We start from the raw sequence: 27,053 nt of genomic DNA on the forward strand, positions 1-27,053 counted from the left end.
ACGGACCATCGAGCTGCAAAATTTGGCCCTCGAATTTCTGCATGCGGATGTAAATCCAGAACCAGATATGTGGGATACGGTGTCGAGGCGAATAGTTTAGACCCGTTTGTTTTCATAATCAATGTTACTTTTCAGTTTTTGCAATAATCTGATCGACGTATTAAAGCAGTCGGTCCGATGAAACCGTGACTGCTTCGCGACTTGACCTTTTAGAAGTCATTGTTTGAGGGGATCACCTCCAAGCTTCCAGGACGGTGCGGAAAATCCGGTTTTTTAAAAGGCGGTAAAAATTTTTTTATCGTAATTAAAATAAATTATATAAAAAATAAAAATAATTAAATGTCTTGGTTCTTGTGACTATAGCGAGTCCAAGTCGCGTGAACGAGATTTCGTATTTCTCAGGCCAGTGGTTTTGTTATCATAGAGTTCGAATCAATCGACAAGTACAATAATCGAGTAGCCAGAGTTTGAGATTCTCATTCTTGTTAAGTTTGTTTCGCTATTTTTTTATAACTTGTCTGCATAATTCACACCGTAGACAATGCCGTCTATAAAAGAAGTGCGGCAGAGCCAACGTCGAATGATTACAAAATAGTATTTTTTCTCCATTCTTTTATACCAAAATCTGATTTTTTAAATAATCAGATCAAGATCCGACGACGTCCACATCTGTTGGGCACGGATTCTTCGGGAGTATAGAATTTTAAAACTACTGTGAAATAATATGAAGAGCGCGGTTTAATTTTGGCCTATTTCTGTGGCTCGTTGGGTATAATACAGGATGTACGTATAATACGTTTCACGTACTGTTATCGTAACTTCTTGAGACGTGGGATATAATTTTTAATTTTAAACAGAGAAAGGATTTTAATTCATTCTGAATATGAAAATTATGCAAGGTGGTAGGTACACAACGTGTGCGTTATACACTAATTGCCACGATATTTTCACTCGCTGAACACACATGTACATGCATAAATAACATACCTTTATACGAAGAGGAGAATTGAATTTCCGTACAACAAATCCACCATACAATTACGCACGCGCAATTCAACCCACTGTAACGTTTCGTTAAAATGGTTCCATCTCCTATCCTGCAATGTCTTACGGTACGTTATTTTGTATTTCCAATGGATGTCCAACTCTCGCTCAAATAAACGAACGTATTTCAAGTGTCGTCAGTCGCCTGGCGTTTGATTCACGATTTGAACTTGCGTGAACTTCGAGTACGTAGTTCTGTACGTACCGTTAAGTGAGGACTCCTGCGTAACTTTGTTGCTTCTTAGAGGTTCGTCTATCACCTATTTCAGCACGTGCTGAAAGTTAGCGATGCGTAACGGCGAGTGACCAAGGTGCCGGTACTTGAGACGTGTAAAAAGCGTGTTCCGAGCGATGTCAAACGATTTGGTGCACGCGGCGTGGGTCAAGAGACGGAGAAAACTTCACGGAAGTCTGGGCTGTTCGCTGTTTGGCGAAATTTCGTAACCAACTAGCTTTACAACCCTCTCTCGCTAAAGCTCGCTCGGAGTCGGATGCCTAGTATAAATGGTTTTTGTGCGTGTGAGCTCGCTTACTCGTCGTCGTGTTTTACCATGTGACATAGTTGTAGGGGAGACTGGGGCACGATGGACTCCCCAAAAAAGTCTGGTACTTGCTTCACAGTATACGGAATGAACGCTGTCTTTGAGCATGTGACGCAAACCGAATCTGCCCGTAAGATTTTTCCTATATAATTTTACAAATCACGTTTACACATGCATGTAAGTTAACGTATTGTGATTTTATGACAATAAATTTCGTCAAAAAATACCACGGAACAATCAGCTAAGTGCTAACAGATTTGAAACACGACGCACAGCAATTTTAGCTCTAATTGAACGACGTTATTGTCATGTATTCCTATGTATACTATGCCAACTACTCACCAGTTGCAATTTGTTGATCCTGGTCGTTCGGTTTTTTTTCCGATTCTAAATGTTATCTGAAGCATGCATATTGGTTTGATAGTACAAGACGTGACGTTTTCAATAATCAAACTTGTACACTTGAGAATTGGTCCTGAAAGTAAAAATTCACTAGGTCAAGGACCTGGACAGCCAGAATTACGGAGCGCTTGTTCGGGAAGTCCATTTTCACCACGAAGTGGACCTGGAGCGCAGAAACTACGCAGCGCTTGGTCAAAAGTCACCAGGTCAAGAACCTGGACAGCCAAAACTACGGCAAATTAGTTCTGAAGGTCAAAAGTCACCAGGTCAAGGACCTGGACAGCCAGAACTACGGAGCGCTTGTCCCTGAAGTCGAGTTTCACCAGGTAGCGGACCTGGAGCATAGAAACTACGGAGCGCTTGTCCTGGAACTCAAGTTGCACCAGGTAGCGGACCTGGAGCGCAGAAACTACGGAGCGCTTGTCCCTGAAGTCGATTTTCACCAGGTAGCGGACCTGGAGCATAGAAACTACGGAGCGCTTGTCCTGGAACTCAAGTTGCACCAGGTAGCGGACCTGGAGCGCAGAAACTACGGAGCGCTTGTCCTGGAAGTCGAGTTTCACCAGGTAGCGGACCTGGAGCGCAGAAACTACGGAGCGCTTGTCCCTGAAGTCGATTTTCACCAGGTAGCGGACCTGGAGCATAGAAACTACGGAGCGCTTGTCCTGGAACTCAAGTTGCACCAGGTAGCGGACCTGGAGCGCAGAAACTACGGAGCGCTTGTCCTGGAAGTCGAGTTTCACCAGGTAGCGGACCTGGAGCGCAGAAACTACGGAGCGCTTGTCCCTGAAGTCGATTTTCACCAGGTAGCGGACCTGGAGCATAGAAACTACGGAGCGCTTGTCCTGGAAGTCGAGTTTCACCAGGTAGCGGATCTGGAGCATAGAAACTACGGAGCGCTTGTCCTGGAACTCAAGTTGCACCAGGTAGCGGACCTGGAGCGCAGAAACTACGGAGCGCTTGTCCTGGAAGTCGAGTTTCACCAGGTAGCGGACCTGGAGCGCAGAAACTACGGAGCGCTTGTCCCTGAAGTCGATTTTCACCAGGTAGCGGACCTGGAGCATAGAAACTACGGAGCGCTTGTCCTGGAAGTCGAGTTTCACCAGGTAGCGGATCTGGAGCATAGAAACTACGGAGCGCTTGTCCTGGAACTCAAGTTGCACCAGGTAGCGGACCTGGAGCGCAGAAACTACGGAGCGCTTGTCCTGGAACTCGAGTTTCACCACTCGAACTCTGCGGAGCGCGATTCTCATCCGTCCGCTCTACCGCGCGGTTGTTTCTAGACTGAGGAATTCGGCTGATTTTCGTCGTCGACGATTACTATAGATCGATGACGTCAAGAGAAATAAAATTTTGGGTGACGTCACTTTCTGAACATCGGAACATCCGAATTTTGGTTTCGAACTTTAATACTATGGATGATTATTAGGTATGAACGAACGGCTATTGAAAGAAAAGCGTTGCGCCGCAGTTTGCCGTATACGGACCAACTCCTTGCAACCGATCTCGAAATACCCGCCATGCCTCGATTCGAGGTATATAATGCACGTTATTCGACGACAGTGACACAGATGCTTACACCTTAGCCGGTGAACGGGTTCCACGGTCATGAGCGCCGGGGTGTTTCTGTATTTTTAAGAGATCACCACTACCTTCACCGCAACTTACTGACCTGCAAAATCACAGCTATAATATGATAGTTGCGTTACGGCTTAACGTCTTGTCTTACTCCGATTCACACCTTATGAACCGGTTTCCACGAAATGGGGTTGTCTTACAGCGCATAAGTGTTACAAATTGTCGAAATATGTTTTCACACATTGACAACTTATTGATTTGTACATTGTATTTTCCCTCGAATAGAAACAAACAGAATACGGTCATTCGCTCCGTTTTTATGCTGCAAATTATTGCGTATTTGCTCTAATTCACAGTATTTACTTTAAATCTTTTTGCATTTGTTTTTTTTTTGTATGTTTTTTGGCACGGAAACGACGAAGGCCAGTTACCGACCTTATTAAAAATAATTACAGCCAATGCATCGGCGTGACAGGGCGTGAGCCGTAAGCGATTGAATAGCCAGTTAAAGCAATCAATTTTTGGATGTATACCAGCATTATCGGAATCATGGTTCGCCGCGTTTGCCCGGTGTTCTGAAGTATGTGTACAGGTATAAATACACGGTTACGAAAGTGCCGGAGGTATTTAACGAGACTGACCTTAGTAATTTCTTTCGTTTTTTCTCTATGTTTTTTTTTTTTTTTTTTTTTTTTCTTATAAAAATTATAGTTTTTTGCTTTGTCGCATAATTATCCTGCACGAATAATTACTACTTAGATTATCCACATTTCTTTGTTCATTTAAATGTAAGACTAAGAAGCGAGCATTCTTTTTCTTTTACAGAAAGGAAATCTTTATGAAAGATTATTCCAACACCAGCTGCCGCGACTACCAGTACTAGGTTTGATAATCAAAGGATAAGATTGAATACGCGTGTAATTATACTCGGCCATAGACGGACGGTTCTATGTAAGCTTTTCGCCTAATTGCTGAAAGTACCGTTCGGGAATCACTACACATTGCATAGCTTCGTAATTACCCGCCATATTCAACCTAATAGTTTACTTTCTTTTAAAAAGAACCGTGCGGTAATCTACCTGACGTTATGTGCAGGCAAGTCGTTTCAGAGATTACTTGCGCTATTCTTGTATCTTATTCCGGAGAGTTCTTTTTTAAATTTTTACGAGCCTTTACAGACAATTTCCATTCACGTATAGTTCACATTACGGTGGATAAATGTTCGCGCTACGCTTTCGCATGATTTTTTTTATCCATTCACGCTTTAAATGCTATAGAATGCGGCATGAATCTTTGGGATATGCGCATTCTGGATTACGAGATGCAAGCTGGCCCGATAGTCGATGGTAAAGTGTTTACTCTTCGCATAATTAAAGTCAAAAGTCAGACCGACATAAATTTCAAGTGAGCACGAACACCGGGATTCCCAATATACCCCAACATTCGTATCCCAACATAAGCATAAGCATTTGTTCGCGTGACGAAATCACCTAAGTCAAATTACCGACAGTTGAAAACACACAAAGACCATAAATACGAAAAGTTGTTTTGTAGAAAAATAAACATTGTAAACGCAAAATTGTATAAATAAATTAACACCGATATTTTTCGTTGAGAATGGGCAAAATTGCGAAGGGCAAAATATTGAATTGCAAAAATACCGAGGAGTCAAAAAGTCGACTTTTTGAATGTCAGATTTGTGCCTTTGTCGAAAATTTACTAATCCGAATTTATCAATAACGACTGACTAAAGACTCGAACGGTTGCAAAACGTCGGAAACAAATTTATTATTTCCTACGTCACCAGTTGCAGTTAATAGTTGGCGTTACGCTTGTGAAGTAATGGAAGGCCGCCTACGTGAATGTCGAACAGGATTTAATAATGTCCTGAATAATTTGAACGTACGAGGAAAAAGATGTACCGTTTAAATGTTATTCAAAATATGGTGGCTATTCCTATCCGTTCTTTTTTTCTTTGATGACACAGACGATTGTCGAATACAATGAGATAATCTTGATAAAACCAGCATACAGTTGAAAAAATTCATGGATTCCGAATTCACAGGAGATTCGGTATTTCGGCCTTTCGGGATTCTGGTCCTTCTGCATTTTGCGGATTGAAATTTTGCGCTTTCTGAACTTTGATTTTTGACAGTGAAAATTTTTTGTTTTTTTTTTTTTGGTACACTGATCATTCGTAATTTCAAAATTCGTACCCTAAAAAATTTCGGGCTTTCAACCAGTCGACTTTCTAGTTTCCTGGAATTTTGACCTCCACCCGATTTTATCCGGGTACTTTCAAAAGACACGCCGATCAAGTTAGCTGATTTACGAAGAAATCGATGAACACATAGATTCGGGTATTTCACCTGATCACGTTACGTATCGTGAATTTCAAGTTTGCGTCGCCACGAATTCACGGGGCTGCAGGACGCGTTTCGAATACTAGTTATTGTTCCAGCTGGGCCGAAAACAAGCCGAACCCGGGGACGGATCAATCCCTCACTATTTCGTCATTCTGTGGATCGCTTTGTGATCATTATTTGCTTTCTTATAACACACGATTGTCCGTTTCATTGTTACGTCTTATGCTTGGTATTCAGACTGTTTGCGGTTGCGGGATTTCTGATGACTTGAACGACAGAAGCACATTGGAGAAATCATTCCGCTAATCCGAAGATTTTTCATCAGTACCAGCTAATGGCTGTGGCCTTTTAACCATGTAGATAATTCTTCTGAGTATTAATCGATTGCATTGACTTAGTAAGACCATACCCATTAACATCCACTCAAAGTATTATAAATAAAAAGATTATTTACTCGCCTCTTATACTCACCGTCAAATCCATATTGAGCTTTTGGCGAACGGGCTTTTCTTCTTTTTAACCATCTTCGTCGTTACTCACAGTGGAGATAAGATTTAGGATTTATCAGGGTTACCCAGAATTCTCAAGAGTTCTTTCTGCGCTTGTACGATTCACATTGGTAATCATTCCAAGAGTGGGAATCTCGGGAGAGACATCTGTACATCTATATCCATGCCTTGGGGATTGCAGAGGATGCGTGGTAGTCTGACAATCCATACCCCCTAATATCAGGGGTGGAAATTCTCAAGGGAACTGGATCACAAAGAAATGTAGTGGGCTCATGACCTCAGAACTCTGTGGAAAATATAATCGGCCCGTATCGTCTATCTTTTTGCAGGCTGACAGTAATCGATGCTGGAGTCGGTGCGCTTTGAGAAATTCAAATGGTGCGAACAGGAGTTGGATTTTCCAATTTTCAGAATCCAACGTCTGATGCCGTTCCAATCTGCCGGAGATCTTGTGGAAGTGTCGAGTATTTCCAGTCGTGTAACGCCTCTTCCTCTTCAACGTTTTTGCAATCTTAAATGGCAGGATATTTCTATTATAATGGTAGGCTACGTTCTATTATATCTACATACTACCTGGCGTTATATCCACAAGATTTTTTCAATTACAGTGTTAGTTGGGACTATAATGTACCGATGTCAACTGTAAGACTTCAACTCCTGACAGTAAGTTTTATATGACACGATATCCGCATGCTAATTACTAGCAGTTCAATTCGAAATCGTAATTATAGCAATGTACACACGGAACGTGCCTTGGCCTCGTTGTCACCAATCGGAGAACCAAGACATGACCATTATGATAACTCTTTCAATTTGCGAAAAGACATGAGCAGCGATGTACTCGTTCTATCCTGCGGAATCAGCTCACAATGAGGAGCATTTAGAGCAAGCACAAGGCTTTTCAACCCACCAATAAGTTCACTTTGATCGTGAGATTTCAGTGGATCAGTGCTAGCAAATGAAGCTTTGATCGAGCATTTTCTTAATCTCACTTTTCATTTACCAGAGAAGTGGGCACGACTTTAATGCTTCACGTGCCCGTGTCAAGATTTCTGACATGCATGACGTGTGTAGCGGATTTCTACGATCGTATAGATTTGAATCTGGACACAAGCCGCAGTTAGATAGTGGAATAAATTAATTCGAGTTTCCTGTGTCATTCGATTGGATTTTTATTACGTAACGGTCTTTCACAGACACTATAAATACATTTTAAGGATCTTTCAAAATAACGGCTTTCCTGGAATCGAAGAAGATCACCAGATTTCTTCGCAGCTTCTGCAGCGGTACGTGAGAGTCGACGATTATCCATGATCGTCTTTTTCATTTTACTGCATAAATTAAAGCCCGATCAATTAACCAGAGACAAAATGAATAATCGCAATCTGGCAAACTGGTTTTCAAACGGGCTTTTTTTTATCGGATATCAGCTACAGCTTTACGTAACTAACTATTCAAGTGCCCGCACGTATTGATAATTTATTTTGTAAACTTGAGCCATGCAACGTAATCGGGAATTTTACCCGGATTAATAACAAACTGACCTTGAATCACTGAAGTAATAAAAATTGATCTACCTTTCCCATCCCAGACGGCCTTACACAATAAGCCTGCAAAAATGAGTGAAGTTGTTGTCGTCAACTTTTATAATCACCCACATTTTTAGAATGCTTTTAGTACACTTTGCGCGAATATGTTTTGTTGAAAGGATATAAATTCAATCATAGTATTCAATTATAAAAGCCTGTCAAATTTTACTCGTGAATATAATATTATGGTATTGTTGTACGGACGAATATGATTGGTTTGAGTGCAGTAATAATATTTGATACGAATTTTAACGACAGGTTCTATGACAGTCTACCGCTTGAAACTTTCGAGGGTTACTAACTTCGACTTATGTGTCATGGTCGAAGAATTTATTTTAAACAAACACAGTGTCACAATAAACTTATACCTATGAATTACCGTTTTGATAGTTTTTAAGCATACATCAAACATCGTAATATCGACTGTTTTTCTTCAGCGTGGCATCGTTGAAAAAGTTTTATCTAATATTCGGGATGGATCTTAAAAATAGGAGAAAAAATGCCGAATATAATAGGATGTAAAAAGAAGTTAGAATCTTTGAATGGGGGACAAAACTGTTATCGGAAACTATAAGATGCGTGGAATAATAAGCATAAAATTATACGTGGCGTTACAGTAAATAACTAAAAGACGTGTGACTGATTTCCCTGCGACATCGTTCTCCGAAGGACTTTACTTGTCTTTCTACACGTACATAATAGAACCCTTAACTTCTCCTAATCGAAAGAAATCAGTGTCCGTTAATCAAAACTGCACGAGTTCAACTTATTATGCACTTATTCTCGTGCGTAGGCTTATCGACCTCAGTGTAAACGAAAGTGATTATTTTGCGATTTTGGGTGGATATGAATTTTTTCTCATACTCCTGCAGTTAGTATGTTGAAAATTTTTACAAGGAACGTGTAACTTTCATAACTTGAATCAAGCAATTCAAGTTTCCTGCCTGGATATTGGACGTTGCCACGTTTTTGCAATTCAGAAAAATTTTGTACAGAATTATTGGAAATCGAGAAATGAATAGACAAAGTGTTGGAATAATTTTTTTCATTTACGTTACGATCAACGGAGAACCGAACGTGACAGTGACTAAGGAAACTAGTTATAGTCTGCGCACATGACCTTTCGATCCGCGTATTGTACTTGTTATAAACTTTGACGCACCTTTCGTCGTTATTGATCGCTTCAACTGAATATTATAAATTATTGTTCGATTAGAGCCCCAAGTCGATGTATGAAACACAGTGTAAGAAAGACGTGCGCAAGCTTTGCTACCGTTAAAGAAACACTTATCATCTTACTTATGTCGAAAGTTAGTATGGCGTGACCGCCGACCACGGGCCACTGATCACACTGTAAGAAAAAGTAAACAGTTTCCTTGGTTAAATTTCGCTTCACTTTTGGCGACGTTAAATGTCTGGTTGACCACTGCCGAATATTGTTCCAGGTTGCTTACCGCTATTCGTCGTGTTTCAGTGTTGCTTAACAGTGCTGAACAAGACGAAGTGCAAATAGATATTTCTATTGGATATAACAAAGCAGAAACTTACTTTATTCAATTATTGATTTTCTTCATCGTTGACTGTATACGATTGTGAACATTCGTTAGTCGGATCATATTACGCAATTCGAGTCATAGTTATTTTACGAGTGCCTGGTTATACACGTTGCTGGACAAAATTATCTTTAAGAATCTCTGTGTGAAGACATCCATACTTATCTTCTGCTGCTCCGTGAGGTCCGTTCAACATGATCGATGAATAAGCGGGATTGCCCAGCACTAATCGCTGAATGTACATCCTCAGTTTGCATTATCAGCCTTTAAGAATAATATGCGCATTGGACTTTCCTGCTGTGTCGTTTGCATACAATAGAAAGAATTTCGTATTGCTGTGCAAGCGTATTGGCACAGGATGTACAAACCAGTTTGCATACTTATAATACAATTTTCACAAGAATCAAGAAATACAGCGTAAAACTAGCGTCAATAATTAACCGCAGTTGGATGGCTCAATTATATTTTTGTGTAATCGTAAAAACTACCGTTTAGGAATCCGGAATCGCTTCTAAATTGGTCGACAAATATCGCAGATGTGCGGTCCGATTTTTATTTTTTCCACAGAAAAGACGAGTGAACCTTTACTGGAAAAATTATTTTGCATACTACGTACGAAGATGCCAGGCAAAATCTCTTTTTCGATCACTCATAACTTCGCTGATGTTTGTTTGATGCAGATATATCTCGAGAACTCTGTATGTATGAATTTCTTCACATTCCTGGCAATAACGGGTGTACCGTAGCCACTTGTTATGCTTCCGTATTTCTTTGACTTGTGCTTCAACACTATAAGCAGTAAAATTAATATTCATATGGCAGACAGCTGGCTTTCAAATTTCACCGCAATTCGCTCTTCCATTGTTATGTGCAAATTTTGCAGCAGCCATTGAATATCTCCTGGAAAGTAATTGATTGCTACAGACTTGAAGGAACATTTCTTGCAATTATGGTGTACTGTAATAGTTAGTAAAATTCAAGTGACAATAACTGAAATAATTGCGGGATTTTACCTGAAATTCATAATACGCTGTTTCGCATACTGATTTTTAAGCCGGCCACTCAGGACGAGTAATACGTAAGAAAAGGTAAAACAAGCCGGAGTTTCTACATAAACTTCATCAGTCAATCGACCGTTCTCTCAAGAAGAACGAGACTTCAATCAACGGAAAAATTTTCATTCTCGCCAGTATTAATCGCCAACTGATCCGTACAAATTTGCTCTGGTTGGGACTTTTGCTCCAACTTTAAGATTACTTTTTTTTTTTGACTAAAATTTACCGCTGTTCAGTGTAAAAACTTGTCAAAGAAACGAACGCTTCAGCCATGACTCGGCGGTATAGGTACTACGATTACTTTGAATGATCAAACTGTTTTCAAGAAATCAGAACTCATCGTCGATGAATTGTGACGCAAAATACATTAGGAATAAGTTTGTCACGCATATGGTTTATTATAGCTATTTTCCTCGATTTCATTGCTTCAAAGTCGTTCGTTGCGAACTTTTGTGCATATTTGAAAGAGTTACGTATCGCTACCTCGATCAGATGCACCACCTTTTTCACGACGTATATTTAGCATACATTAGCAATAATATTATTATTTAATTGCATAACAATTTCAAGAGAAACATCGAAAGTGACATCAGTTCTTATGGAACGATTTATCCTCATCGGCAGTTCTGTGTATTATAATTCCCTGTGTGATTTCCCCATCGTAATACTCAGGACCGTAATCCGCTACATTGATTTCTAGCTGCTCAGAGTATCCGTCGTCATATCCTAAGGGTCCGTCGTCATATCCATATTTATCACCATTTTCGTAGTAATACTTCGCGGCATCGTAGTTTGCCGAATTCGGACTGTAAGGATCTCCTGCTGCAAAAGCTTTCTAGAAAAGAGAAACTATAATGAGACTATATGTACATGTTGACCTTTCACATCGATATATCACGAGCCAAACTATTACCTGGTTGGTTTCCAAGGTGGGAGATGGAGTGATTCCTTGCTCTTCACACTCATACTGATCATACTCAATTTCTGCTACCTCCGAGGGTTTCGGATTGGAGATCGATGGCATTGGGTTGGGAGTTGTCATGGTCCGTGGTCCACTAGTCAGCATATCGACCATGGATTGAGTGGCTTCTACATTGTAAGGCATGCTGGGACCACCACCGTATTCTCCTTCAATATTCTTCACCTTGTTCCGTAGATACTGCGTAGGCTGAACAGTACCTAACTGATGCCATCTTCCAAGATCTTGTACTTGTAGCTCAATGGGTGCATTGAGATGCGGAGAATTTACTAGAGGAATGTGTAGCTCGGTATGTGCATTTTTCTTATGTACCTGTTGGGACGAGACCGGTTGATTTTTCAAATCAATCCGTTCTTCCTGGTTCCCAACCTCCACCTCATCTAAATTTTGTCTTGTAGGTGAACGATGGGGTATTTTATGATATTTCAAAACTAGGTTCCAAGGAATTGGAGGCACATCGGGTTCAGAATTTTGCGTGAGGTATATAGGCTGAGGCTGTGAGTTAAGGCTCCCCGCATTGTAGTGAAAAATGTCAGATTGATCGATAGATGAGGTCGTCGACACGATTAGAGGATAGCCGACTATTTGTAGCTGGTCGTTGACTCGTTCCAGCGGAAACCTCATGAGAGCATAGTAAGTTCTTTTTTTAGGGCCGAGGACTTGCACCGCGTCCCACGGCGACGTTATATGGAGTTGATCTGCTACAGGGGCAAACAAGTCGAATGTCTTCGTGAGGTTTTCCTCTTTCGTTTGCACCCCAACGTCCGCTGACGAATTCTGAGAGTACGTGTGGGCTATTGGAACCTTGTGGTCCGACTGATGAACCGTTTTGTAGTCCTGGCGTGGCGCCGGAAATTCCGGTGATTCTGTTTGATTCTCTGGGGGAAAATGTTCGAGTACCATTGCCGTGGAGGGTTCTTGTGCCGTGAAATTCCGTGCGACATTTTTCGCCCCATTACGTGGCGAATCAACATCAAGTTCACTGTGATTGCTGGATTGATTGCTTTTTACCAACGATAGGTTACCAGGTATATTCTCAAAGGGAACAGCATCGTTTATTTTCACACCCGGTGCTTTCGTGTTCTCCCCTGTTTTGATATTGTTTGTGGAATTTTCCAGTAGCACTGATGAGTTCAATCCAGAACCAACCGTCGAATCATTCTCGGCACTGTAAATTTCTTGTATTAACATTTCACCTGGACGGTAATTTTCACTTGGAAGGATCTCGTTACTCTTATTAAGCTGCACAAAATGATTTATCGGATGATCCTCCCTGGGATCTTTCCCGAAGTTCTTGTCTCGTGCTGCAAAGTCAACTGAGTTGTCCTGAGTTGAGTCGTTCTTGATATTCAGCTGCGATTCTGACAAATCAGTCGGATAACCGGAATCCGATCTATTGCTATCGGTCTTATATGACTGTGGTTGATGAAGGTACGTGGAATTGCGTGGCCTGGACTCCGTTAGGGAATCGTTCTTTAACTTTATTGAGTGAATATCTGAATCTGGTCCTAGGTAATAGTAATCCTGATGGTACGCGGTCCAAGGACCTTCTCCGTAATTGATTCTCGGGTGGCCGGTATTTTTTTTCGAGAAATGATTTGGTTTCTGTTGATCCACGGAAAATAGTTGTGGAACATTTGTGCTCACGTTAGGATCGAAGTTATTCTGAAAAGTATAGTGCGTTAGTTTCAAAATTCCAGTTGATTCATGCTACGTAATTGAGAGCACATGTTTTCAACAAATTCGAGTCAGTCTAAAATATCCTTAATATTTATCAACAAGCGTGTGGATTTTTGAGTCAAATCGATTTCTTCCACCTTAGGACGTGGTTTGGGTATTGGCCTACTCGTTGTCGTTTCTACAACCGTTCTTGGCATTACCAGACTTGTATCGTTGCTCTCAGTTTCAACTTGAGAAATGGATGAATTTCTGGACTGTTTCTTGACTGGAGTTAGCTGATTTTGATCTTGAATTTGCCCGATCTCTTGATCGTTATGAATATTTTGAGTAATTCCAGGTTCAAATTTTTTATCCGCAGGATCATTTCCATTATCTGTATCTTTCGAACGTTGTGAAGTTTGAGTTTCATCGAGAACTGGTACCTGTGATCGACATAAACAAATTCCGAAAAAATACATCACTTCATATAACGCCAGAGTCGATTAATGCACAATGACGTTGTCAAAAAACCAATGTGAAGAAAAAAAAAATCTCTATGACTATTTGCAGGGCTTTCCATAGTTTCGTAAGCTTCCGGTATATTAACCTGTACTTCTTCCGTATTCACTGGAAATTTCACTAAAGGTTTTCGGATAGAGCTATCATCCTCATTGTAGGGTTTGGTGGATTCAGGAATCGCATCGTTTTTTAGGAGCCATTTCTGAAAGGCTGGATTATCGGAGGTTAATTTTCGAACTTCCCTCAACCAGATTTGAAATTTCAATCTTCCCAGACTGTTTTTCACAGATTCCAGCCATTCCTTGAAGTACTGTAATATTGCGTTAAGTATTCCTATGCATAAGTATTGCTGTTGGAGCAGCTTAATGCTGCTTCGAATCTATATCGGGGTATTTACCTCATATTTAACGTTTTCCTCAGCATGTTTGGCCCATATTTTGATGGCGTCTAAACCCGTTTTTAAACGGAGATAGTCAAGCCACTCTGTCATTGAAGGAGCGATCGGTTGCTGTGGATGCACGACTTTTTCTACATCAGCATCATTTTTGATCACAGGCGATTTAACGTAGACCGGAACTTGATAAATTGGTCCACTGGGTAGCGAATACGTGTTTTTGCTGCAGTGACACCTAACACGGATGAAAAAACAATAACATTTTCACTGAAATAAACCCTGAATTCAAAGTACCATGATTAGTATCAATAAGCGGACTTATCTTACTTCGTCTGACTCGGAATGGAAGCTAGTCTAGAGTCAACCTTTGACACAGTTGGAGGATAACTGGGAAAAGCTGCAGTCTCCATTGGAGGTACCTTGAAATTCAAATCGTATTTGCAAATAGTGTTCTGGATGAATGTTTTGACTATGTCTTGATTAAAAACTGAGCATTTTGAAGGCAGAAAAGCCGTTCACCATAGTTGGGTACATAGTCGTGGTTGTTCCGCCGATCTTCTGCCGCGTCATCTGTACTTTTTCGTCTCCATCTTCATCTTGCAGAGTTGTATCCCTCATGATCAACGACAGTCCTTCATCCACAGTTGAACGAGTCGGCGGCTAAAATTTTTAGAATAGATTCACTGCTCTTGTCAAGTTTATCAACCTTGAGGCATACCTCAGGGGTTTTCAACTGCCAGACATTGTTCACAGCAGTAGGTGCTCGAGGAACGAGTCGCGTAGAAGGTGATGATATCGTCTCGGAGGATGCATGTGGTTCCCGACAGACACGGGTTGTTTCGCAGTTTTCGGTACCGTGCTCAAGCTTGCAGGAGTCCTGGACGATAACTGAGCACTCCTGATTTCTGGGGCAAATCCAGCCTCGACAGCCTGGGCTAAATGGGACCTCATTCACTGGCAAGAAAACGTGAAGGGAATAATGTCCACAATTTCATTGAGCGTTAGGTAATTTTCTAGAGATTCAAATTCAAAGTCGAAACTAACCATTTGTACTTGTGCAGTCAGGCGTATGTTTGCAGGGATCAGAGGAGGAGCAGTTGTCCGGTGGTCTTCGCAGGAAGCATTCATATTCCGAAGGACATCCCAGATTTCTGCATCTAGCATGCCAGGCTTGAACATCTGTGCGATGAAAATGAATGAAAGACGATTTTTCACGAAGTTGTTATGCACTATGTACCTTTGTTCTTAGCGCAACTTCTGAGCAACCTGCAAGGCGAATGTGGGCACTTGGATTCTCGCAAGATACACCGATGATCGGGTGGGCAATGAAAATCGGCGCAGGAAGTTGGACCGTTGTAATATTCGTGGTCAGAAACGCAGCGTGCTGCTTGCTGTGTACATCCTGTACAGATTCATAATTGGCTTGTATTAATTTAGTTGTGTATTTAATCAGTCCGTGAAGAGCAGAAAATAATTACTCCGATCCCAATGGCATCGGCGAACTTTGACGAGGCAGATGTAACCCTTGCTGCAGCGAACAGATTCACAAGTAATCGGACCTTTCAGTGATTCTGAAAAGAAGCTCTGAATAACTCTGGTAAACAGTGCATTCTTTCAATTTTTCTTTCTTTCCTCTTAAATTACCTCTCGGCGTTTTAGAACAGTAGTGCATAATGGGACACGGTGGATTTTTGCACCAAAATTTCCGACTCACGCAATTCTCACCCTGGTCGCATCGCACGAACGCACAAGGTTTTGAGAAGTTAGAATTCCCCTCTCCTGTTACAAAAAAATAGCACTTTGTTCGAGTTGTCGTGTGAAAAATTTTGCACTTGGATAAAACAAGCGCCTTTGCAATTTCAATGGATATCGCGATATCGCAAAACCACTGAACGTTCACTGAGGCCAATAACCCAATCAATTTATGACTCTCTTACCTCCCTGGAGTCGATCGTTGTTGGATGATCGAACGATATCGGCGGTAAACGCGAAGAGAAATATCGAGAGTCCGAGTACGAGGACATCTCGGTACATCGTGAACTCGCGGGGTGAACCGTCAGCTTTCAACTAACGGTTAGAGAGAACACGGGTCTCCGCAGACGTGCGCAGGGTGAAATCAGAGCTGCCACACAGGAAGCTTGCAATGTCAACAGGTAGACGACATATTTCCACACCGTCACTGTGACGGGCAGCAAATCGATAGTTGGATGTAAACTATGCAATTCCTCAAACGACAGCGTTTATACAAACTCATTGTCGACAAGCAGTCGTTGACACAGTCTGTGACTGTTGTGTTTTCAGTTTACAATTTGAAGAACGGTATCGCATTGACGCAACAGGTGATTCACGTGCAAAGTTAATAAGTTGTATAGATGTATTCGATACAGCCAATCATTAGACGGTTAGTTTATTCATGAATTATTTTATTCTATATAGCGTATATTGTAAACCTCGTATCTAGGTATACGTGTGTCAAGTGTAGATGATATTCGTTAAAGAATTTATAAAAAAGATGTACATGCCTCTAGAAACGTGTAATTATCACGCGTGACGTACAGATTACGTAATATCTAGATCTACGTATAGAATATCGAAAACACAGCCAGTCGAATCGATCCTGCGGCACCTTAACCTTTACTCGATTAATTTACAGTTGTTTTAAAGTGTTTAATTACGGTAAAAGCAAAAGTTTCTGCACTTGCAAATACTGTACAAATCCCAACCGTGAATAACCGGTTGATTAAATTAAACACACTTCTGTGTTACACTTATACACGGAAAAAATGGAGCATTTTTTTGACGTGTTAAAAATAAAATAATTGATGGTTACGGAAAATAAATATAATACCGGATTTTTAAATTTAAAAATATGATGGCTTATGTCGAACGACGATACGTGCTCCACTTCAGATTATTAAAAAGTAAACTTTTAACAAAACATTCGATTTTTTGTGCGTTGGTCAAGATCTGGATGAAGAAATTTATCAGAAAAACTGAATATCGGTTCAGTTATTTCTTGACGATTTGTACCAAAACGCCGTAGCTCATAGCTTTTAAAGTTTTGATATATTTTCAACCATCAAAAATTTCGGTAAGTCCCAGCTTTGAGAATAACGTATTTTACAATTATATGATACCAAGACTGGAAGAGAATGTTGGAATCATTTCGTTGCGTTTGATAAGATATTAACTGAAGGAAGTCCAAGTATCAATTGAATCGGCAGTTCTGTACTAATTCTCAACTGATAATTGTCCATGATTTAACATTGACATATTGGCATAATAAATAAGTAGTATTTTGGATTTAAGGCCGAACTTCGCAGATTGGTAAATACACGACGTGCTTCCAAATGCGCCGCTAGTGAAATCACTCATGAGGATTGATCAGTAGCTGCGCCAATCCGGCAACAGCACTAGTGAACCCGGCGTTGTAGTCAAGTGTTACTTCCGTGTAGATATAGTCTTCTCTGAAATCGAGAAACCTGTCAGCTTCGTCCGGTCCTGAAACCAAGGCTCCGTGGAGAATCTGTGGGTTCGGTGCTGTCCGATTAAATTCTGCCCATCCGCAAGGTGCTGGCCTATCCGGACAAGAAGCTGCGGCGTGATGTGCCTGTTTTGGTGGATTCAATCCCCATCCGACTACATAACTTCGCCCTGAAATTGAATTCGAATACTGTTAAAGAAGAATTTTGACATCAAGAATTTAGCTCGAGGCTCGCGCTAAGTTGGTACAGCAAAGAATACTCTAGAGCGAAAGTATGATTGTTTTGTGCTGGACAGGTAATGGACGCATTGGGCTATGGAACCTTAAGCGTTCTGAGCATCGAGGTTCACGCAGTAACAACCGTGACTATAATCGTTGCTATGATTAAGGACATTGTCACACGCCCTTGAGTTTAACCAGCTAATATAATTATGAACAAATGGCTCGTACCTGTACCGCCGAGGATATAGTGTATCTGATCACGTGCGAAATTTCTGTACTCCTCGGAGTTGCCGATAGCCGGGTAATCGGCGGCCTGAAGACAGATGAATGCTACGTTAGCTGCGTGGCAAAGAGTGCCGAATTTATCTATGTAGAGGAGGCCTTTTGCAGTTCGCTTTTGATCTCGAACCGAAAAATCGCAGAAGGCTCGGGCGGCATTTTGATATTCTTGCTGCTCGGTAAGCTGAGCCATGATAACCTGCGAAACAGTCGAATAAATAATTGGTTTAATGATGCGCACACGACGAAGTGAAACGTCCTTACTTTCTTAAATCGCAAATCGGCAAATCGTCGTGCTGAAACGGCGCAGAATTTCTCAAGATACGCTCTGATTCGTTTACTAGTCTCCGTTAACAACGATCATTCAGCGCATCTTGACGTCCGTTCGAAAATCGATCGAGATGTGAAAATAAAGTATAATCTTTAACTGGAACTCACCTGTACACCGGCCACCTTTTTATTGTAGTAGAATTCATTTGGTCGTTCTTTCAGATGGAAGTGCTGATAGTGGTGCTCGGCGTCCTCCAGATATTTCGATTCATTGGTGGCTCGGAAAAGCCAGGCCGCAGCCCAAGCCAGCTCGTCGCCGTAGTCGATGCTCTCGTAATATTGGGCTGCACCTTTGATCACCTCGTGATAAAGTCCTCTTCGAGTATTGGCGAAGTGGTAAAGTTCTTTGGCGTGTCGGAGACACTCGGCACTGTACGAGGCGTTCGAGTCGCGGAAGAGGATGCTGGTAACCGCCAAGGCGGCGGCCGTTTCACCGGCAAGATCCGAGCCTGTCGATTGGAATTGGAATGTAGTGCGTGACGGTCGTTAGTCACGGGCATGGCAAAGTCTAATATCGATTAAAATTAACAGTCAAAAAAAAAAAAAAAAAAACGAAAGAAAAAGAAGGAAGGATACTCGTACTGGTAACAAAGAAACTGATTCCTCCGATACACCCAGCTTTCTTTAGCTTTTGTGTGAATGAAATGAATGCCGAATGGTTCGCGGTAGAAAATCGAACGTTCAATTAGTGTAGACCTCTGGTTTCAATAGACGTGTTCCACTATCTAATTTTCGGTCTCCTTTTGAATATATTTAAGTAATCATTGTTAAGTCATCATTGGCTCTAAGTCATCAGGTCTGTAACCGGGCTGGGGATTTTACGAGGTTGTATAAGTAGTCGCTTCGGCCGCTCCCTTTCATAATATCGTGCAACTCACCGTGTGGATCGCTTACGTCGTATCCCTAATTATAAGCTCTGAATTTTATCGTAACGGTTTGTACGTTCCATAAAAACTTATAGAAATCCTTATCTAGATTCGAAATCTCGAAGGACGAAAATCAAATCCGTACGAAGTCTTAACGTGCCTTCCACGGCGCCATTGTATACCTGGATGATCCGAATCGATCTTGAAAGCCGGCCTCGAGGTGTTCAACTCCTCTGGTCTTCCCCAGAATCTATGATCCAGGGCGAAGTCCCCGACTTGACCATAAAGTACGTCTTCGCTCACGTGACATTTGATGAAGTAATCCGTCGCCCACTTGACCGCCTCGCGTAGTTCGTCGAGTTGACCTGCGGCCTCGTAGGCTTGGGGCCAGCTTACCGCACCCCAGGCCAGGAGGGTCGTCATAGAGGCCATTGTGAACCCAAACTTAACAAAGTCTCCAGCTGTTTAGAAATAGAAAAAGCAGGTTGTATCTTCGTTAAAAATCACTTCAGTTACCAAGACGCGGCGTCGGTTAGCCGCTTTGTTTGAAATTGTGAGAAATGCCTGATCTGGGAGCTTCTTTGTCATTCCGAAAGCCTGCAAGGATGCGTATTTCTATTGAAAATTTCTCGCACAGTCGGTGGCGGAGTGAAACCAAAGGTACAAATCGACCAACTGGTATGACTATACTATATTTACTCTCAACTAAATGAAAGAATGGTAGATGCATGCGGAACAGAAAAGTTTCCGCAAACGTACTTTTTTCGTACATCTTGACAGGGTAAATTATATGAATAATTGTTGAACGGACATCTGAGTATGGTAGATTTGCTATGCGATTTCAGGAACTTATTTTAAGTACGCGGTATTTGTTACTCCATTTATAACATTTTTCGCTGCCCCTCCTTCTGAGCTTCGGATCTTACCGCGTACTAACAATTAACGATGGAGCAAAAATATTGCTTTTATACACACAAGGAATTTAATTTTTTTATTTTACTCTATTCAAATAATTCAAATAAAAGTGTTTTCACTTCGTGGTAGAAACCGTTGTTCCGATTACGATTTAATAAATGGAAGAAACATCCTTTAGGCCATATTTTGTGGTGACGACAAATCATTCATCCGCATATGTGTCGGCCTGATTATCAAAAATTAGAACTTATTTTCCGCGTTTTCACGCAAGTGGTTTTCGTAACAAGTATTGTGTGACAAAGCATTTGTTTATCAGTTTTAACAATTTACCGTCATAATACCCTCCGGTGAGGTCCTCGCCGTTCTGACCACGATCTTCCAATCCGGAATCCCCTCTCCAGGGTATTCGATTGTTCTTTGGAAGGCGTCCCGACCGCTGAGCTTCGTAGAAAAGCAACGATCGCTCCAGAACTTCGAAGTAGTCGCGTTCGTCTTCGACGATTTCCTCGTTCGACGGTGGCGTCGCCAAGCTTATTCCGAGAAGTGCGAACCACAGGAACCCGACCACGATCTAAAATTGATCGGGGAAGAACAATTGTGCAAGATTAGTTGCACAAACAACGTGTAACACACTGTTCTTTCTCTTTTCAACAATGACGAGACTCATGCAATCTTGAATTACACATTCAATCCCCGTGCAGTGAGTTACGGAACTGTAGTTCCGCAGATCTGAGTGACAACGAGTTTTGAATCGATCAAATTGGAAGAATGGTTAGTTGCTAACAATCGCATCAGTTTGAAATTACGTAAGAGATGTAAATTTGCAAACGTTTCGCAAAACGTTGGTCGGCTCTGCGCAGTTTATGATAATTGACAATAATATTTTACGTTGTGGTAAACTGACATATAAGCCCAAGAAAAATATTCAAAGGCAATTATACCTATCTGATGAAACAAACAACAGAAAAACAGAATCAACCAACGCATTGGTCACACGGCTCAAAAATTTTCCTCATTTTATTATACCCATGTGATAAGATCTTTCAGCTGCGAAGCTACGCAACTGCTACTTACCCAGTGTGATTAAAATTGCCTGCATATTCTAATCGTATAAACAAGAAACAAAAAAATGTAACACGTATAAAAGGGCAAACAAATTTCGACATTATATTTTTACGCGTCAACAGCGTTTTCCGCATCGTCGATCCGAGTAGGTATACGTGTAATTTTGAATAGCGTCAACAAAGTAAAATCTGCAGGTAGTTTGCCGATCAGTTCACTCCGCATGTACGATTCGATTACTAAAATAGACGACAGATCGATAGATCTTGGCAAACGTGAGCAGGCAAGGGATTGAAAAAGAGAAGGAAAAGGCGGGAGGCGTCGAGCAGATCCTGGGATCGAGGGTACGACTCGCTTCGCACGTCGTCGCCTTGGGATTGGCCAGCCATTGTTATTAACGTAATTAATATTTCGGTCGTTTCTGGACGGTATAAGCACACGCATGCCGAACAGTGCCTGGCACACGCGGATCTGCGCACACTTGTTTAGGTATCGAAAGGCCGTCTCCGCAGGCGTGAGCGATAAATCCTGCAGTCGTAAGCGCCTGTGGCGAGTACCGACCAAAGCGGACGTGCCGTACCTAACTAAACCCGAGGAATGAGAAGGACGAGAAAATATTACTGTTCCGTGACCGCTCCTCACGTCAGGCTCACCTACCTGTGAGGTCTAAGATCTTCGTACAAGCTGCAGGGTGGCCGTAAGGACCCGTGGGATTCGAAATTTCCCGAGTTTTAAGGAAAAGTTGAACATCACTTTTTACCGCGAATATTTCAGCGTAGAAACTTTGTTTGTCGAGAAGCCCAGGATTTTTATTTTACCGCTTTATACTCTTATCCTCAACGTTCTTGGAAAACCTGAAGCAATCAACATCGAAAAGTTGGCGAAAACATCGAATCTCATCGACGGTCTGAGCAGTTACAGCTTCTTGTTTCCTAATTTGCCGAAACATTTTCCTTACTGACTAACCGCAATATTTGGGTAACCTCAGAGGTCCTGCAAGGAAAGATTTTCGTGAAATCGTAGAATCGAATTTTCTTGAGGGATGGTAATGTTGTGATTCGGAGGTTTTACTGTAGGGTTGAAACTTGTACCGAGATAATATCAATATAACACTAACAATAAATGATTTCGAGGAACATCAAAGTATAACATTGAACAGAAACACAAGGTTCGCATAAGTGTAACTCGAATCAGTCGTACTAATTCCACTAAAATCACTGAAAATCTCTAATCGTCAAAAACGTTATAGAAATCGCATTATCGTAACAGCTTGTTTGAATGCCTCAATGGCAGAATATATTAAATTATTCTATAATTTAATTTTAATTAGGATGAATTACGCGTCTCCGATAATGAATTCTCCGTATATCGTTACAGATAGATTTCGTCAGTTACCGGAATCAATGTTGTACGATTTCAATAAATGTAATTAGTTAAAATATACAATGCTCAATACGTAATTGAAAAATTTATACAGTATACTTATTACACTTTTTGTCGAGTCATGGACGACTAAAATAAACCTTTTGTTATTTAGCAATTTCATTTTAGCCTTAAAACTCCGAAAAATAACGTGTTCCTTATAAATTTTTCAATAGCCGAAATTTGTTTGTTAAAGCCATTCAAGGCCACATTTAAATCAAAAATATTTATCTCTGTTGACTTTTCTTGCGATCCATTACCGAATGATTGTTTGTTTCAGCGTTTTGTGACCAGACTGTACATCCGATGGATTCTCGACATCAAATCACGTTGCAGACATTGTTGCGAATGATTGAACACTGTGCGCATTTGATGAGTTGGCGAAACGCGAATCGATCAATTATTCAGATTCTGAGGTGATGGAGATTTAATGTCTTTCTAATTCCAAGACGCGCGTTATCAGTTCAATACTTGGTAGTGAAACTAATACATCCGGAGCAGTGCTCGAGGTGAAGGTAACGACCCTGAACGGCAGCAACGACGATAATTTGTTTTAATGATTGGCTTATTTTAATACTATACAGATTGTGCAACGCGTGGGTAAAAGTGACGATTCTGAGTGAGTATGAAGTTAACGGATATTATACGAACTCAGAATCGTCATTGCCCACGAGTTGCACACAATGTTTTTTTTAGAATAAAAATGTAAAATTATGCTATTGGCCGCCTGCTCTAAAGGAGCAAATTCTCAATTAATGAGAGCCCGTTGAAAAATGGCGAAACCTTTGTTCCTCTAGTGGAGAAATGGTTCGCCATTTTCCAACTAGCACTCATTCGCTGAAAAATAGCGTGTTTTGCTCATTTTCAGCAGACGGCCAAGTCCGCCCGCCTATTTCTACGTTGGAATTGTGAAGAGGAAATTTCTCCGATCACATTTTTAGAGTAATACGTTATATTGCCATCTCTGAGAAAGGTGCGAACAGAATATATCCACCAGAACTTAAGCAAAAGTGATCCTTAGATGAATCGAAAAATTTCCTAACGCCATAAACATTTTTCCCGCAATCTATAAATTTATGACTGATTGAAACGTGACAAGGTTCGCGATCGGCCTACTTTTATAATAGCATCTGAATACCGCGATTCGGTACCCGATGAAAATCTACCCTCCGAAAAAACTGGCTGCAATCGTGGCTCATCCCATGCAACGTATTTCACCGAGCATTACGCGGAATTAATATCAAGCGTGAACCCCATTAGTCCGAAGTATTCGATGACCAGTGGGATTTGCGGCTCCTGATGTGGAACGCGATCGAGAAACGGGCCGAGTAATTGCAGTACTTGAGGTGAACACCGATGGCCGAATGTTTGCCAGGAGTAAACACGTGAGCATTTGAGTTGCCGCCGCTGCAGCGACCGAAGGACCAAGATGGGACTCGACTGCAGCTGGGGCCATCGACTCCTGGAGTTCGCAGAAAACTTGCGTCTGTGTGTGCGTTGTGTTGGTATGCATGTAATTACCGAGGTTTGTGTCCCTGGTGCATGTACGAGCAAGGTTTGAATAAGGTGGGAAAGGCCACCCCAGCCTAAGTGCAATCTTTACACACTTTGGAATGAGGTGTGGCTAGCGAGTCGGTGCACCGACGAATGAGAATGGAATTACGTGGGCTTCCTGGAGTTTGTGTAACACTGATAATCCGATGCAATTATATCGCGATTCTTGCGCCGCTCGCATAAAACATCTCGTCCTACTTCAGAAATAATCTTGTCATTTAGTCAACGCTTTAAAAAACGTACGTGTATCCCCTTTTTTGTCGACTGATCGAAGCAACTTTATCTCCGTTCACCGCATAAGTATTTAGCATGTAAATTTATGTTGCCGATTCGTAAATTTTACCAGGAATAGTACATGACCTGAGATGAATGGATATTACGTCGTTAAACCGCATACAATGAGTCAAAATGTTGACGCGCAAGTCATGACTGATCTTTCAATTGAAATGATTCTTGGTTTCGGAAAGTTTCACACCATTTTGTTGTTTACATGTCTGTGTTAACAAGAAATTTTGGAAACAATTATTGATGAAAATTTCATGGACCGCGATGGTAAGAGATCTTCAGCAAATGTGAGACTGATTTTTGGTCGCCGAATAGCTAGATTCGATGCTAGGTGGACTTGCTTTAGACATACCGGAAGTGAATACCTGAGCCGACTCTGCGCGGCTTCCGGCCACTAGACCACCCTCGGGGATGCCATCGATCGCGAAATGAAAAAAGATCTGTGTCGAAAATATTGAAACTTTTTCAAGTATCACATACTCATACACACACACACACATACCAGGACCCGACTTGTTAGTTGATTTAAGAATTCCACAATATGCAACTAAATTATTAAACTCAACCGCTAACATTTGCTTATTGACAGTCGCTTATAGTTATCACTAGTACACTGTATATGCACTAAAGGATAACAAGAAAATTTCGGTATTTGAAGTTTTGGCGTAGGAGGAAAATTGGCGAATTGGTCCAATAAAGCTGGGAAATTTAACATTTAACCAGCGTTTAAACGATGAGTCTATTTTTACATGAATGAAATATCTGTAATTATATAATCTGTGTAAGCCTGAAGCGAGCTACTCGATGAGTTTTTCCATTACCATAAATTGCGAGAATATTGCATTCGCTTTGTACGCTTTCAGCATGAAAAAAAAGGTAACTGATTCTTAGAGGACCGGTAAAAATTCTTGGTGACATTGACGCAATTGGAAGACTAATGGAAACGTCAAGACTCGAAATACTTATTTACAAGAGTGGATTATAAATGTGCGATGTTCGTGTTGTGAACAGAGAATACGACGCGTACATAAGCGGGAATGAGGATGTATATGAGGCCGAGGACTTACCGTGAGGCGATTACAGATTGTGTACGAAGCAGTCATCCTCTTGTAGTTTTTCCTAGTATTTCGGAGTATTTTTTCGACGCTTTTGTCTAATTTTCCGGAGTGCTTTTAGCTAAACCTCCATTAGACACATTCAACTGGTTCACCACCCCGTTTTGAGTACACAACACAACATTCACATTCCTCGCAGGAATATACTCGCGATGCTCAAAATCAAGTAATTCACAGCAAACAAGTCCAAGGTTGACACAATTATGATTTGTTTTACTTCAAGTTTCACCCGTGCCACAGCTGTTGATGATAATATATATTAATTCTCCGGTGATGAAACTCGACTCACCGGTCATTCCTTGTATAAGATGAAAAAACAGACTCAAACGTCATCAATGCAATTGCATTGAACTTGTTAAAATGATCATGCGACACTCGTTCAATTTGAAAGGTGATCTGTTAAGCCGATTGATCACGACTACCTGACATTTTTCGTCCAACAATTTCACTAAATGAACACTTCTTATCTACGTATTTCCTTTACTAATTTGAATTACTTGTTTACAGTTTCAAAAGATTCCAAAGTTTTTATTACTCCGAGGTTTGGTATCACGTTCGCACGTCCATCAGCATGTCCACCACGAATACTCCCAACTACCAGACTTCTGTTCACGCACTGTCTGACACCAAAGACGACTGAAGACTGACTGACTGACTGACTGACTGACCAACTCTGTTCGGCTAGTGTAAGTGAAAGAAAGAGCGCCGCTGCTGTGAATAGCTCGCAACTCACTCTTTGCCTCATTATCAGAGAATTTGAGCCCTCAGCGTGTGGCGATAATGACTTGGTATGATTAGCTTGTTTCGTTATACGGTGGTTCGTGCGTAAAACGATTGTCAGAGAGTACAATTTATAGAGGTGCAAAAAAGAAGTCTTTTGTTCACGAATAACTATTACCAGCTGACAAATATGCAGTCAACGTTTAGTTATTCCCGTTTTTCAAACACTTCGCAACTTCGAACCTTTTTGCAACATCAATCTGACCGTTTTGATAAAAATTTGCTCCTCATGTTTAAGTTGGTCTGAATATGAGTGACCGGGACTTACTGGTTGAAATATTTCAACCTGAATTATAAGTAAATTAGAAAAGTTTTTATTCTTGTTTCGAGCTAAAACGACTGGTAGTTAAACCATTGAAGGTAATAAGTGTGGAGAACTTTCTGCAGCGTGTAATGGTTCGCAATAAGTAGCAAGAAATGCGTAGCTTCCAGCTAATTATACGAAAAAAAATTGTATTTACGTAACGCGATAATTAGAGTTAAAAAGCTAGTACATAGTCCGATTTGAAGGGGATCGAGCCTGGCTCAAGCGGCTAGCCATTATAGCTCT

General features: G+C 41.1%; 2 protein-coding genes across 4 annotated transcripts; both read right to left on the minus strand.

The window, feature by feature from the left end:
• Nucleotides 1-11,000: 11,000 nt before the first annotated feature.
• On the minus strand, nt 11,001-16,264 carry LOC124300298 (uncharacterized). Of its 3 annotated transcripts, none has more exons than XM_046754244.1 (13): nt 16,127-16,264; nt 15,834-15,968; nt 15,668-15,760; nt 15,427-15,591; nt 15,234-15,368; nt 14,908-15,143; nt 14,709-14,849; nt 14,517-14,608; nt 14,193-14,424; nt 13,884-14,105; nt 13,498-13,719; nt 11,552-13,282; nt 11,001-11,473 (listed from the first exon to the last, which is right to left on the minus strand). In XM_046754244.1, exons 1-13 carry the CDS (start codon nt 16,221-16,223, stop codon nt 11,228-11,230), a joined length of 3,747 nt encoding a protein of 1,248 aa, XP_046610200.1. In that variant the 5' UTR covers nt 16,224-16,264; the 3' UTR covers nt 11,001-11,227. The 3 variants fall into 3 exon arrangements, with proteins under 3 accessions (XP_046610200.1, XP_046610199.1, XP_046610201.1); XM_046754243.1 differs by having other exon boundaries at nt 13,435-13,719; XM_046754245.1 differs by lacking the exons at nt 15,668-15,760; nt 15,834-15,968 and having other exon boundaries at nt 13,435-13,719.
• A 331-nt stretch (nt 16,265-16,595) lies between these two features.
• On the minus strand, nt 16,596-26,175 carry LOC124300299 (endoglucanase E-4-like). Its single transcript, XM_046754246.1, has 6 exons — nt 25,676-26,175; nt 20,616-20,856; nt 19,553-19,831; nt 18,613-18,953; nt 18,124-18,373; nt 16,596-17,843 (listed from the first exon to the last, which is right to left on the minus strand). The coding sequence occupies exons 1-6, from the start codon at nt 25,709-25,711 to the stop codon at nt 17,557-17,559; spliced, it is 1,434 nt and encodes a 477-aa protein (XP_046610202.1). The 5' UTR covers nt 25,712-26,175; the 3' UTR covers nt 16,596-17,556.
• Between the last annotated feature and the right edge of the window lie 878 nt (nt 26,176-27,053).

The sequence above is a fragment of the Neodiprion virginianus genome, chromosome 3, assembly GCF_021901495.1.
Source record: "Neodiprion virginianus isolate iyNeoVirg1 chromosome 3, iyNeoVirg1.1, whole genome shotgun sequence".
Lineage (NCBI taxonomy): Eukaryota > Metazoa > Arthropoda > Insecta > Hymenoptera > Diprionidae > Neodiprion > Neodiprion virginianus.

Excerpts from the sequence above, each read along its gene's own strand:
- LOC124300298 (XM_046754243.1), bottom strand. The coding sequence starts at position 16,223 with ATGTACCGAGATGTCCTCGTACTCGGACTCTCGATATTTCTCTTCGCG. Across the intron at positions 13,720-13,883 it reads TGAATACGGAAGAAGTACAG|GTACCAGTTCTCGATGAAAC; the intron begins GTTAATATACCG and ends TGTCGATCACAG. Across the intron at positions 13,283-13,434 it reads TACCCAAACCACGTCCTAAG|AATAACTTCGATCCTAACGT; the intron begins GTGGAAGAAATC and ends TATACTTTTCAG.
- LOC124300299 (XM_046754246.1), bottom strand. The coding sequence starts at position 25,711 with ATGACTGCTTCGTACACAATCTGTAATCGCCTCACG. Across the intron at positions 20,857-25,675 it reads CAATCTGTAATCGCCTCACG|ATCGTGGTCGGGTTCCTGTG; the intron begins GTAAGTCCTCGG and ends GATCAATTTTAG. Across the intron at positions 19,832-20,615 it reads CACCGGAGGGTATTATGACG|CTGGAGACTTTGTTAAGTTT; the intron begins GTAAATTGTTAA and ends ATTTCTAAACAG.